Genomic DNA, 14,802 nt, shown 5'->3' with positions numbered 1-14,802 from the left:
TAACAGCCGCAAATGTTACCAGGTTATCAGCATAGTTGTGGTGTTCTTGCATTCTTCTTTCTGCTCAGCCCACGACTGTGTCATTCACCCCTTTCCAGATTTTTATCTGGCACCAGTGCCTGCTCCCAATTTGTCTAAAAGCTCAAGATATGTGATGGCAGTACTAGTGCATCCTTCACCACCATCTCTAATCTTATCTTATTACCTGTATCAAGGATTTTTACGTGTACGAAGTGAAGTGGTCTGAGTCACTGGTAAAGAGCGTTTCCATATTATCTGTTGTTGTTATCACTATTATTATTATTATTATTATTATTATTATTATTATTATTACAGTTCACTCTGCTTAATTGACCATTGGTTAATTTCACACTCCGCCTATTCGCTACACATTCCAGAAGAACTGAATATAATCGCTCTGCTTAATTGCTACACCTTAATTCCATCTTGTTTGGAGACAAATATCTTTAAATTACAACAACAAAAAAAGGTAATGAAAATGCATTTCTTATTGAACCATTTCCACACGTTAAAATCATATCACACATAAAATAAGCTTTCCCATTAACGCAATTCCACTATTCCTCTGTCCCAGGCAAGGTCCGACGCGCAATGCTTGTTAACTGACATCAAAGGATTACCTGACATGACAGGCTAATTGACTCAGCACTCGCTGTCTGCATCATAAGGCGTGAACCGTTATCGCAGTCCACCCAATGCCATGTTTGTTAACATTGTCTGACCACTAAATTGCAAATTTCTACCCGTGCATTGTTTTTCTCTACTGGGCCGTGAACAATTATAAAGAATTATAAAGGATTACAGTGAGGAATCGCGTCCTATCTTTTGATTGATCTTTCTGGTCCCAGTCCACATTGATAACTCAAAAGGCAACTGAACTGGCACCAACTCAAGGCACGCCTTTCTCCCCATGAGAAAGCTGGCTCTCGAGATGGAAAGGTCGACAGAATGTTGTGTTTTAAAAAGAAAATGAAGAAAAACACTATGCTGATGTCTCTTCTGCCAGCAAATCAGTGAGACTAATGACCTTTACAATGCAGACAAGACAGGGCTTTCCTACCATCAAGGCTTCATGATTACTATTCTTACAAAACAATAGTGTCACATTTTGTTGTCGATGAAATATAAATAAGAAATGAAATTTAAAAAATCAAACAAAATAAAAGCCCCCAAAACCAAACCATAAAAAGAATAAATAATAAAATAACATAAAAAGAAACAAACAAGAAAAAACACTTCTAATGAGTCTAAATTCTTGAGCATAACAGTCCCAAGCTCAAACTCCTGAGGGTGTGTGATTAAGAAGAGTCGACTGGATTACTATTATTATTATTATTATTATCTCACTCCAAGTTTTGTGGGATGATTCACAAAAAGAAAAAACAAAACAGCACAAACTTCCTCGACTTAGGCTGTAAACTGAGTGTAATCAATTTCCTCTCCAGTCCGTCTTGCCCTCTATTTGACCTTTCCTCTCAGTCGGTCTCTTGTTTTATCATAGCAAAGTGAGTGCAACTCATTCGTTTTAGTTGCCAAACTGTACATGAATCGAACACAAATGTTACATCTCGGGATTTAAATTCCTTGATTTCCTACCAACAAAGTGAAACAACACAGTTTCTTTGTTATTGTGTTAAGAACACCTTTAGATGATCAGTTCTCACTAAATAAATGTTTGAATATTAATATAAACGTTTCAGGTTACACATACTTTTGTTCGCTGGTATGTTTCATGTGTTTGTTGTGAGTAAATTACAGAAAAGTATTGCGTCTATGACACACTAATTATTCACGAACAGGAGAGAAAATTGAATGCTCTCAGTTTAGAGCCTTCTCTCATGACAACAGACTCCACACCTGGACAAAATCATGACATTCTCAGATAAAGACTGAAAACTCCATCAAAAGACGATAGAGAGGACCCTACAAGTAGCCACGCCCACTTCTCACTTCAGCCATTCAAAATTTCATAATCAAATAAACAAACACTGTACCAACCTCTCCACCATCCAGGGCAAAATCTTCATCAAATTCGTCGTAACTCATATTTCTAGACTTTTTCTTCTTCTTCTTCTTCATATACTTTTTAACACAATACCTGAAATGGAATTAAAGATAAAAGCTTACTTATTAATAAATAAAACTACATTTTTTGTCACTATAATAGTGTTCAAACCAACGGGATGAGAAGGCTGGGTGGCTAAGACATTTCACTAACACAGAAGACATTAGTTCAGTCATTGCTTTCAGCTGATCTTATTTTCTCATTTTGCTGTACTGTGAATAATTTTTTTAAAGTCCTTAAGAGCCATTAGGCACAAGGTGTCGGAGTTTATCCCGGTTTCTATAGTGTGAAATGGACAATGGCATTTTCTTCTATAAGTTTCATTTATTCATTAATTTTGTTTTTAAAGAACATGACCATTGAGCTTTCCATGCTTGTACACTATGATAAGGACATCAATGTTTCAATGTGGCCTGCTAGGGAAAGAAATCAATCATTGAGAAGCGCATCGAATACGTTGAAATGGTGGAGTGACACACAATGTAAATGTGGATATGTATTTCTTACAGGTTTGTTTATTTTCAAGGGATAATAATAATAATAATAATAATAATAATAATAATAATAATAATAATAATAATAATAATAATAATAATAATACTAATAGTAATAATAATAATAAACAACAATAATAATAATAATAATAATAATAATAATATTAATAATATTAATAATAATAATAATAATAAAAATAATAATAATGTTAATAATAATAATAATACCAATAATAATAATAAATAATAATAATAATAATAATAATAATAATAATAATAATAACAATAATAATAATATAATAATAATAATAATAATAATAATAATAATAATAATAATAATAATAATAATAATATTAATAATAATAATAATAACAATAATAACATTTGCATAGTTTCCCTACACCCATTTCAACAGACTCTATTCACTTTACATCCATAAAATAAATAAATAAATACAATAAATAATAAAAACACAGCAATTTCAATTACAATGGAGTAAATACATGTGTGGCTATGTGATCTCGAATTATGATACTCTCCTTTGGATCGGTAGGTCCTGGGTTCAAGTCCCGCTCTGAGTGGTACATAGTTGAGTCCTTGGAAAAGACTCTTTACTCACACATTCTCTCATCGTATTCAGGTGTAAAATGAGTACCTGGCCGTTAACAATGTTGTCTCTGTCGGAAAAAAAAAAATGTGGTCTTGCAGTATGACACTCGCTTTCGGATCGGAAGGTCCTGGGTTCGAGCCTCGCGCTCGGCGCACAGTTGAGTCCTTGGAAAAGGCTCTTTACTCACTTTCTCTCACTGTACTCAGGTGTAAAATGAGTACCTGGCCGTTAATAGCGTTGTCTTTGTCCGAAAATTGTATTATCACCTATCAGGTGTCATGTCCCGTCCTAAATGTTAAATGTTGCTGTTGACCAGGGATCCCTTGTAAAGCGCTTTGAGCACATTTAGTGGATATTGCGCTCTATAAAGCTCAATAAAAAAAATTAAAAAACTAGGAATCCTGTCCTACATGTTAAGTCTTGCTGTTGACTTGTGACCCCTTGTAAAGTGCTTTGAGCACATTAAGTGGATAGATAAGCTCGTTATTTTGTTTTACGTACCTAACAGCAAACATTATGAGACAAAAAAGGAGTAGGATGAATATTGGGATGACAATGGCTAGTGTTAACACCAGGGAGTGGATGGATGGTGACGGTGTCTTGGCCTAAGAGTTAAAATAGAAATGAGTTTTGAGGTTAACAACGTAGCAATCATCGACAATATTAGTTTCATCATCATCATCATTGTTGTCATTGTCATTATCATCATCAACATCATCCTCGTGGCACCTTTATCTACATGAGAGAGGGGGGGGGTGAGAGGAAGAGAGAGATAGTATGTGATAGTGAGAGAAAGAGAAAGATGTAGAGAGAGAGAGAGAGAGAGGGGGGGGGGGGTAGGACTAACAACTATCTGGTCAACAAGCACACACACAGAGATATATATATATATATATATGTGTATAGATAGATAGATAGATACATACATAAATATGCATACATGCACACACACACACACACACATACATACATATACACACTTGAATATTTTTTTTTACTTTCTCTACCAGCATCTAATCCTGTTTAGCAGCAGAAACTTGACTGACAATTAAGCTGTATTTGGTTGTATCCATACACCCACACACATACACAAACACACTCACACGCACAAGCACACACACAAATACACACACGCACATATACATACACATGTGCACACTTACATAATCACATACGCGCACAGAAAGGCACATTTTCAAAGATATACCTTCTCCACCCGCCTCCCATCCAGTGTCACAGCAGAAACTTGGCTGACAACAAAGTTATATTTGGATATATCCACTAACACACACACACACATACATAATCACATACACACACAGAAAGGCACATGTTCAAAGATATACCTTCTCCACCCGCCTCTCATCCAGGGTAACAGCAGAAACTTGACTGATGACAAAGTTGTGTTTGGCTGTACCCACTATCAAACACACACACACACACACACAGATACACACAAAACATACACACACAGAGATACCCACAAACACAAACACCATACAAATATATAAAAAGAAAGGCACATTCTCAAAGATATACCTTCTCCACCCGCCTCTCATCCCAGTGTCACAGCAGAAACTTGACTGACAACAAAGTTGTGTTTGGATATATCCACTATCACTCACACACACACACACATGTACATACATACACAGAGAGATACACACACATACACACACACAAAGGTACATGTTCAAAGATATACCTTCTCCACCCGCCTCTCATCTAGAGTAACAGCAGAAACTTGACTGATGACCAAGTTGTGTTTGGTCGTGTCCACCACCGTGCTCTTGACCACAAAGAGGACTGCATATTCTGTGGCAGCATTCACTGGCCTGTTCAACTGACCGTTTACATACTGACCATCACCAATCACCACAAGTCTGAAAATGTCATTTAAAATTTGTAAACATCATCCTAATACTCAAGAAAAAAGCAAAAGTGTACTGCTTTATGGAAGTGAAAGTTGGAAAATGACTTCCTCCATAATACAAAAGCTAGAAGCCTAAAAAGAATTTTCAACATATTTCAGCCTACAAAAATAAAAACAATGGATCTATTAAAGAAAGATGACTACACTAACATTGCAAACCAAATAAAAGAAGAAGATGGCATTGGCTGGGTCATGTGGTCAGAATGGATAAAGGGTCACTTCCGAAGACAGCCCTGAACTGGACAGCAGATGGAAAGAGAAAGAGGGGGAGACCCAAAGAGACCTGACGAAGGACCATGGAAAAAAAAATATAAAGGAAGCAGGCCTGTCCTGGAATACAACCACAGCAAAAAAATGGAGAAGTCTGGTGGATGCCCCATGTGCCTCAAGGCCAGAAGAAGATTAAGTAAGTAAGTAATCCTAATACTATGGTTGGTCGCAGAGTTGAGTCCGTGGAAAGGCTCTTCACTCACGTCCTCTCACCTTACTCAGCTATACAATTAGTTCTTGACCTGCAACAGGGTTGTTTCTATATTAAAAAAAGAGTCATATCTTGTCTAATATATTGTGTCGCTGTTGCAAAGCTCTTTGGGTACATTGAGTGAATATTGTGTGATATATATATATATATATATATATATATATATATATAAGCTCTTTTTTATTTCACTCCCTTGTGAATTATGAAATGTGTACACTACTCATAGTAGCTCTGAATTATCAAGCAAACTATTGACTTAACGTTGTCAAAGCACTTTACATGGGGGTTCTAGGCGAAAAGCAACAATGAGCATACAGAACAAAATATACACCATCATAATTTATTTTTGATAGCGACAATGCTATTATTGGTTGGGCATCCATTTTACACCTGAGTATGATGATAATGTAAAGAGCTTTTTCCAAGGACTCAACTTTGCATCAGCCACGGCAGCCAACTCATGCCCTTGACCTACAGGGAAAAAATTAACAATAAGTATTGAAATGTAAGCTTCAATTTATTAAACGTTTCAGGTTTTCCCTTCGAGCTTCAAGCAGTGCAAGCAGCAACATTTTCATTTGACCTACAGGGTGAAAGCGGAGTGTCACGCAAGTAAACCATAAAGTTTCTTAATTTCATGTCTTCAACAAAAAATCTATCATGCAGGAGATTTTACAACTAATAAATAGCAAGGTAAAAACTTTTAAATTCTCGATGCCAGATGGAGGTTATTTGGACTTCATTTCTGGACTCAAATCTAAATAGTACCTCCAGCCTTAGAGTTGTCATTCATTACATAAACACAATAAAAAATTAAAAAATACTTTGAGGAACAATTATGACAGAAAGATGTAATTTTACAAACCCGGGCAGACAAAAGAGGACAATTTCGGAAGGGTAAGATGAGATATGCAAGGGTGGAGGAGATGAAGATGAGAGAGAGGAGGAAGAGGAAGGAGTAAGAGAAAAAAGAGGAGAAGAAGAAAGAGACGGACTAAAACATCAACAACAACAACAACAAAAAACAAGCAAGAACTTCCTCAATGAATGTCCCATAACAGAGAGAAAAGAAAAAAAAGAAAGAAACTTACGTAGCCTCTTGGACATCTTCAGGTCTGAGGTCAAGCCACAGAGTACCAGGTAAACCAATGCCAATGCTTGATTGCTTCCCTTCTCTCTTTACATTCCTCCTCCTTCTCCTCTTCCTACTATTTGCTCTTTGGCCTCCATAATTTTTCAAATTTCTCTTATCATGAGCTTTACTTCCAGCACTCTTCCTGTCTTTCATAATTTCAACCTCTCTCCTTTCTCTATTATCAACTTCTCCTTTCTTTTCTCCTGGCATTATGTCACCCCTATCGGGTATGTAACAACTCTCATTGCCATTCACAATACCCTCTCTTTCCCCAAAAACCATCATCTGTTTTTGTTTCCAAAAACTTCTATCTTTCTTCTGCCTCTCCATCTTTCTTACTCTCTTCCTATTTTTTATTCGAGTCTTCATCTTCATATCTTCCACTTCTCGCTCTACATTTCCATTAATTTGTCTCTTCATATTTCTTTCTTTCGTCTTTTTGTCAACATTCTCCAACACGTCCAGCCACTCAAAACTTACATTGTCGCTGTTGTCAATGCTGCTGCTTCTATTACCCCTGATTTCTGAAACGGCATTTCCTTTCCCACTTTCTGTGCTCATCTCCCTACGAAACCTCTTTCTATGATTCTTCCTTTTCTTCATTGTTCTCTTTCCAGTTTTCTCCGTTTTAATCGTATAAAACGTTCCTTTAATCCGTTTCTTCTTCTTCCTCCAATTGCCTCTGATATCAGTATTTCTTCCAGCACTCAGCCTCTCACTTTCCTCGTCCTCTTTCCTCACATTCATCATCTCCATGTCCATCTGGTCAAATTCAAAAGATGCTTTTTTCCTACTCATGATATCATCTCCCTCATCTAAAACCATCTCATAGGGTACACCTCTGGGATGCCTTTCCATTCCCATCATCCAAATCTTTTCAACAAACCTTTTGTGATCTTTAACTTTACTAATCTTTCCATCCTCCTCAATTTTTTTCATTTCGTCAGCTTTCAACATTCCCATTTTTACATCACCCGCAGTCCTTTTATTCCTCCCAATCATTTTATGCATTTTATGAGCTTTAGTCATCTTCTCCAAATTTTTCTTTTCACCAGCTTCCACCATTCCTGATTTTATGTCATCGTTAGTCCACATATTCTTCCCAATCAATTTGTTAAATTTGCTCATGTTTTCCTCATCCTCAGTTTTTACAATTCCTAATCTTATCCTCTCTGAAGTCTCTGTCTCTTTAATCCTTTTATTACTGTAACTCGCAAGAAAACCACTATTTTTCAAAGCACTGGTAACCAAGCGTTCAATCTTTCTCCTTTTCCAGTCATTAAAAGCTTTTACCAAGTATCTGTGTCCTTCGCCATCTCCATTTATGAACGGTATTGAAATAATAGAAGGCTCCTTAAGTTTTACCATTATTGGCAACATTCTGATATTGTGGTGAGACGATGATAACATTCTCTCATCTTTAACACCGTGATAGAATTTTTTAGAATGCTTCCGTGAATCTGTATTAATTGACGTGTCAAAATAGGGCTTGATTATGACTTCTTGAAGAAGCTTATGATGGGGGTCATGAACAGATCTCTGATATAGAGAAAGGTCAAGTTTGGGAATGGGGGTTAAATGGTGGTGATGGTGATAACCATGATGATGATGACCATGATGATGATGATGATGATGATGATGATGATGATGATGATGATGATGATGATGATGATGAAGAAGAAGAAGAAGAAGAAGAAGAAGAAGAAGAAGAAGAAGAAGAAGAAGAAGAAGAAGAAGAAAAGAAGAAGTAGAAGAAGAGGATGAGGAGGAAGAAGAGTAGGAGGAGGAGGAGGAAGAGGAGGAGGAGGAGGAAGAGGAGGAAGAGGAGGAAGAGGAGGAGCAGGAGGAGGTTGTGGTGGTGGTGGTGGTGGTTATTATTATTATTAATATTAGGTATTATTATTATTATTATTATTATTATTATTATCATCATCATTATTCTTGTTATTGTTGTTGTTGCTATTATTAATTTCATTATTATTATTATCAGCATCATTATCGTCATTATTATTATTATTATTATTATTATTATTATTATTATTATTATTATTATTATTATTATTTTTATTATTATTTTATTTTTATTATTATTATTAATTTAATTATTATTATTATCATCATCATTATCGTCATTATTATTATCATTATTATTATTATTGTTATTATTTATTATTATTATTATTATTATTATTATTATTATTATTATTATTATTATTATTATTATTATTATTATTATTATTATTATTATTATTATTATTGTATAAGCTCTGTGTCCCTAAGACACAATTTCCATTGGCAGTTGTTCTACCTTGGAGACAATCCTCACAGATGGTGAACCTCTTGCCTGACTCATAGTTTCCTTCCTTACAGCTTTACCCTGCATCTCAAAGACCTGAAACGATTATATTTAGATGACTGTTTCATCGCTGCCAACTCTTCAAAGTGCCAAATCGGGACACCAATATGCACAATACCAACATGACCCAAAACTATATTTGGATAATCTAGGTTGCTAGTGAAAAAAAACATAATTCTGGGACGTGCAAAGGTCCATTCCATACACAGAATGGTCCAATGTTTTGTTGTTTTTTTTAATTCTCACCTTACAAACATATACCATTGTCTAACAGAGAAAATAATTGTGGTAAATGATCGTGGAATAATTATAGTTTTTGGTAAAACAATTACAAGCACAGGATCCACTTAGAGGAATGTTTACAAACCATCATATATTCAAAACAAAATATAAAACAGTATAATATGACAACAGAGAGATGATTTACAAGGGAAAAAAATAATCTCCCAAAACTATAACCGGAAATTTGACTGTTTCCCTCCCAGCTGAGGACTCCAGCCAGGGCCAGGACAAAACTGAATAATCGCATTCCATGACAAAGTCAGAAAGCAAGTTGGAGAACATATATAGGGAGATAGACGACATAGCAAGTGACCCCCATGCCTACTATGGGAGCATTGTGACATCTCCATGCCAAAACCAAAATTATGAAGTACTTAAAGTATAGAAATTTTTGTAAGAGAATACTTTTAAAAAAAATTTTAAAAACAAAAAAACTTGAGCTTTTATATATCCACTAAACATGCTCAAAGTGCTTGACAAGTGGTCCCTGGATAACAGCAACACTTAACATGTAGGACATTACATGATGCCTGTTAGGTGATATTACATTTTTTTTTCGGACAGAAGACACAACGCTGTTAACGGCCAGGTACTCATTTTACACCCGAGTATGGTGAGAGAATGTGAGTGAAGAGCCTTTTCCAAGGACTCAACTATGTGGCGAGCAAGGCTTGAACCCAGGACCTTCCATTCCAAAAGCGAGTGTCATACCACTAGACCACATAGCCGCACAAAACAGAGAATACTGTTACTGCAACATATCAAACACGTAAGGATTTGTCGTGATCTGCAATCATCTGTAAGACTTGCCTTCCATTTGTCGATACTGCGAGGTCTGTCATCATAGCCAGATGGCCTTGGTCCCAATTTCAACAGTCGGAGCTCATAGCCGGAGATTGGACCATCGTCAAATTTGACTGAAGAGACTTTTACTGTTATTGTATGATCTGTTATCTTATAAATAAAATTTTTAAAAAACTTGAACATCTTTATCCACTAAACATTCTCAAAGCACTTTACACGGGGTCTCTAACAAAACAGCAACACTTAACATGTAGGATGAGATGTGACACATGTAAGGCAGTGTTACAATTTAACATTGTTAACAGCCAGGTATTCATTTTACACTTGAGTACAGTTACAGAATTGTCCTATGACTCAACTATGCTCCACTCCAAATGGGGACTCAAAGGTTATTTAAAAAGTAATCTTTATAAATGATAAAGCCCATGGCACATAAATTATCCCAGTTGCTACAATTTGGATAGGAGGCCGGTCTTTTTTGCAGAGTACTTTGCACCAAATCAAACAACCCAGTTACCCTGTTACTGCTGATGGCCAGAGATTACTGTGTAAAATGCCTTTTTTGAGGACAAATCATTATATCACCGACTTGAATCATCTTTAAACAGGCTTTGCTAAAAGATAGTAATTGCATGTCATTTGTGACCCATTGTCTCAAAACGGTATTATGTCGGAACAAACCGCATGCTTAAAAGCCGAATTAAATGTTAAACTGGTCAAAAATATAAATTGTTGGCAATAGCACCCTAAAATATGGTATCCATTCTCCTCAATAAAACATACTCAACACAAGTCTGATATGTCTGGCTATAAATTCAATTTTCAACATCTTAACCATCCGGACTTAATACCGTTTTGAGGCAAAGGGTCACATTTGTGAAGAGACTTAGTAAAGTAGAGTGAAAATGAACAACTTAATTTTTCCACGAATAGTTGATGCTATTTCTGCATTCATTCTAACCGCTTTGCATTTCATTTTATTTAATTGTCTTAATTAGAACCAAAGATGTTATATTTTAAAGATAAAAGATCTGGAAAAAAAGAAAATGAAAATGCGGTGTCAAAATTTGGCCTTTAACACATCAATGACCGCAGTCTCAAACCACTAAACCCAAGAAAAAACTCAATTATGCAGAAGATGACAAAAACTTCAAACAATGATATCAAAGTTCAATGGACATGAACTGTTTTGTCACTTGTCAATAAAAAACATTTTCCATTGGATAGTTTTATCCAATATTTATAGACACAATGCATCATTACTTGAAGGGTGATCTTAGCCTATCATTAGGAAACTACAGATTCTTGGAGGTCAACAGTTTGCAACCGGGGTCATCAATATCTTAAATTTGTACACAGAACCAACTATCAGGTGCTTTGATAAGAGGATCTGCGAGTTGAAATGTCCTTTGTTCACGAAGGACAAAATGTCAAACTTTTTTTTAATGATATCCAATTTCAAGGGAGAAAAAAATTGACCCATCGTATACTGAGAAAATTTGACCAGGTTTTTCTGAATTACCTCATTATCATAGAATCGTTTAGGTATAATTTAGGATTGGTTTTTAATTTAAAACATGAAAAATATGACCCAAGTCACAAATCAAACTATAACTGCAGATTTCGATGATGTCCATGCTCTGAAAAGGAAAACGTTTTCTGGTTTGTATCATGTTATGAAGCAAAAACTGGTTAGACCAAAAAATGACTTCACCAAATTCATCTCCCCCAAATTATATATTTAATGATTGAGTTGCATTTCTTTGATTTCAAAGTTGGCCTTTTAAGGAAACAAATAACTTTAAATGACTGGAGGTCGGGGTATTGGGAGTGTGGTTATTAAGAGAAAAACTTCATTAATGTTTTTGAATTTGGAGGTTTGGGGAGTGTGACTGTTAAAGATAAAGATAGAAGAGGATGTGCAAGGGACAAATAGAAACAACTGTACAAGGAGATGGGGACAAGGAGATGGAGGTTAAGAAGAGGATACAGGGAGGCTGGAATAATTGGAGGAAGGTAACTGGAGTTACGTGTGACGAATTTCCGCAAAGCTGAGGGGGAAAATATATACTCTGTTTTAAGACCAGCAATGTTATATGGACTAGAGAAAAGTGAGTGGAGCAGGCACTAGAGATGGACTACAACAAAGAAACAAGATAAAGAAGTTGAGGTGGAAGAAATGAGGATGTTGAGATGGTCACTTGGCTGGACAAGAAAAGATAAAGTGAGAAATGAACAAAATCAAAGGTTGACTGAAGTGAAGAATGTATCAATAAAGATGAGAGAAGATAGATTGAAATGGTTCAGACATATTAAGAGACGAGAGAGAGAATACATGGGAAGGAAAGTATTGGGCATACATAATATTAGCAGGAAAGAGGAAAAAGGGATGCCCAAAGACTAGATGGTTATATTGGGTAAAGGACGATACGAATCTACGGGGCCTGGAGGAGGAAGATGCATGGAGATGTGCTATTCATTATGGCAACCCTGCAAAACGCGGGATAAGCTGAAAGAAGAAGAGGAGTGTGGCTGTTAAGGCAGAAGACCCCTTTGATGATTAGAGGTTGAGAATTTGGAGATTTGGTTGCGATGGAAATAAACCTCTTTAAGTGTCAGGTTTTTTTTTTGGGTGTGGGTGTGACTGATAAGTGAAAAGACCTCTTAGAAGATTGGGGTTGGGGGTTGGGGGGGGGGGGGAAGAAGGATGGCTGCAAAGGGACTGTAGTGATTAGAGTTCATGGATTTTGGGGAAATGTCGTTAATGGAACAAACCTCTTTGATGTATGGAGGTTGGGGTTTTGGGGGAGTAGCTCCACCTGACCAATAATAGGCAAGAATAGGGAGCCCTGCATGTCCATTAGATAGCATTATTGAAATCTGAACATTGTAAATCTGGAATAAGGAATAGATAAATGACTAGAATGCGAGATGGATAATTCATGTGGTGTTCAGAGACAAAATGGTCCGAATGCTAGACTTTTACATTTATAAAAATACATGAAATCATAAAGTAAAAATTGACAAAAAGGAAATATAATTCTATTTATAGTTTCTGAAAGCTGACATGAGTTTCTTTTGATATCACTTTTATTTTTATGATCAAAAGAGACTAAGTAGCAGGTCCAAAATTGGGTTAACAGATCAACATCAGAGGTCCCAATACCTCAGTAGGTATATCATTAGACCTGTAAATGAGCTCTATAAAAATTGACTGAAAATCTTCGACAAACTGAAGATTCAATTATTTTTTTAAAAATAAGGGCATCATTGGAGAGCAGAGTGATAAATAAAATATATTAAAATAGTGGGTGTTATTTCTTACTGGAAGTATGACTGCCATAATTTGATGTAGAAGGAATGCTAAATAAGCATGTCATTCATATAGGTAAAGATGACTTCATCAAAGTCATATTCCTGCCTCTGGAATTTTTTTGACATAGTCAGAAAAATAATCACCATTATCATCTTTAACTTCTAGTGCCATGACCAATTGAATTTATTCCTCACATCTTTATCGATGCTCGACAAGTCTGAACTGCGATCCACGAACAGCTCAGCCCTTGTGAGAACATTAGAATAATGTAGCAATGAGCAAACTTGATTTTCAATCAGTAAATGACAGAAGACAAAAAACTTAAATAAATATGACTTCAGACCACTACACTGAATTATTAAGTAGAAGTGAATTATCAAGAAGAAACTTCGGCAGGCGTAGCGGAAAAATTCAAAGAATCGAAATGAAGGTAAATCGCCACAAAACAGCAAGCTCGCTTGGGCTTGAGCAAAACAATGGCAGAAAACGTCCTGATTTGCATGGAAATTAATTAAGCTACTTACCATTGTTCCTTATAATCAGGTACTCAATCAGTGAAGAAACGGTCAACCAGTTTGTTTACAACGTGAGGCAATCGAAATGTGCTTGTAGCAATCTATCCTAACTTTCGAAGGTGTCTACATAACGGACTTCCGGCATTCGCAATTTACTTTATCATAGTTTTGAGACTCGCCAGGTAAATGTGGTCAATTTTGGCTTAGATGAAACAGTGAAATTTATCGCTCGGTGGCTCAGTTAAAATTGGCTACAGTTGAGATCACGACGGGTTTGGAAAGTGAAAAAATAATTTAACGAAGGATGTGTGAAAATACCCAGGGAAGTGTTCAGACACAGCCTTTTATAAAAAGCGTCGCTTAGTCTTGGCAATATATACATCGTTATATAAACGGTCCCCATGAGCTATGCGTAGCGCTGTGGAACACTCCTAATTACTTTACGGTCATGGACTACGATTTGTGAATTCTTTCTTTTTTTATTTCTTTCTTTCTTTCTTTCCTTTTTTTAAATATTTGAATTTGACAAATTGACTGATTTCAGTTAATTGACTGAGAATTTACAGGTCTATATCATCCATCTCTCAAAGCAAAGATTCTAGGTGTAACGGATGTTTTCCTGACCCCACTGTCCACCCAGAGGTGATTTGGGAGTTGGGTGACTTAAATCTGTTGGAATGTACTTTTCAATCTTCTGATTTTATGTTATCGTTTATATATATATATATATTTTATATATATATATATATATATATATATATATATATATATATATATATATATATATATA

General features: G+C 35.7%; 1 protein-coding gene across 1 annotated transcript in view; it reads right to left on the bottom strand.

Annotated features, from left to right (window-relative positions):
* Positions 1–14,802, bottom strand: part of LOC144960181 (uncharacterized) — a 70,742-nt gene that overhangs the window by 36,188 nt on the left and 19,752 nt on the right. The window contains exons 11-17 of the mRNA XM_078893204.1: positions 12,957–13,076; positions 10,188–10,331; positions 9,048–9,131; positions 6,696–8,278; positions 4,896–5,073; positions 3,692–3,795; positions 2,020–2,119 (exon numbers count right to left, since the gene is read on the bottom strand). Coding sequence (XP_078749330.1) covers positions 2,020–2,119; positions 3,692–3,795; positions 4,896–5,073; positions 6,696–8,278; positions 9,048–9,131; positions 10,188–10,331; positions 12,957–13,076 — 2,313 coding nt within the window. The remainder of the gene's footprint in view (positions 1–2,019; positions 2,120–3,691; positions 3,796–4,895; positions 5,074–6,695; positions 8,279–9,047; positions 9,132–10,187; positions 10,332–12,956; positions 13,077–14,802) is intronic.

This window comes from Berghia stephanieae, chromosome 14, assembly GCF_034508935.2.
Source record: "Berghia stephanieae isolate SIO BIC M18660-M18661 chromosome 14, UCSD_Bste_1.3, whole genome shotgun sequence".
Taxonomy (NCBI): Eukaryota; Metazoa; Mollusca; class Gastropoda; order Nudibranchia; family Aeolidiidae; genus Berghia; species Berghia stephanieae.
The sequence above is the reverse complement of the archived record's forward strand: the minus strand, read 5'-3'. Positions and strand labels throughout refer to the sequence as shown.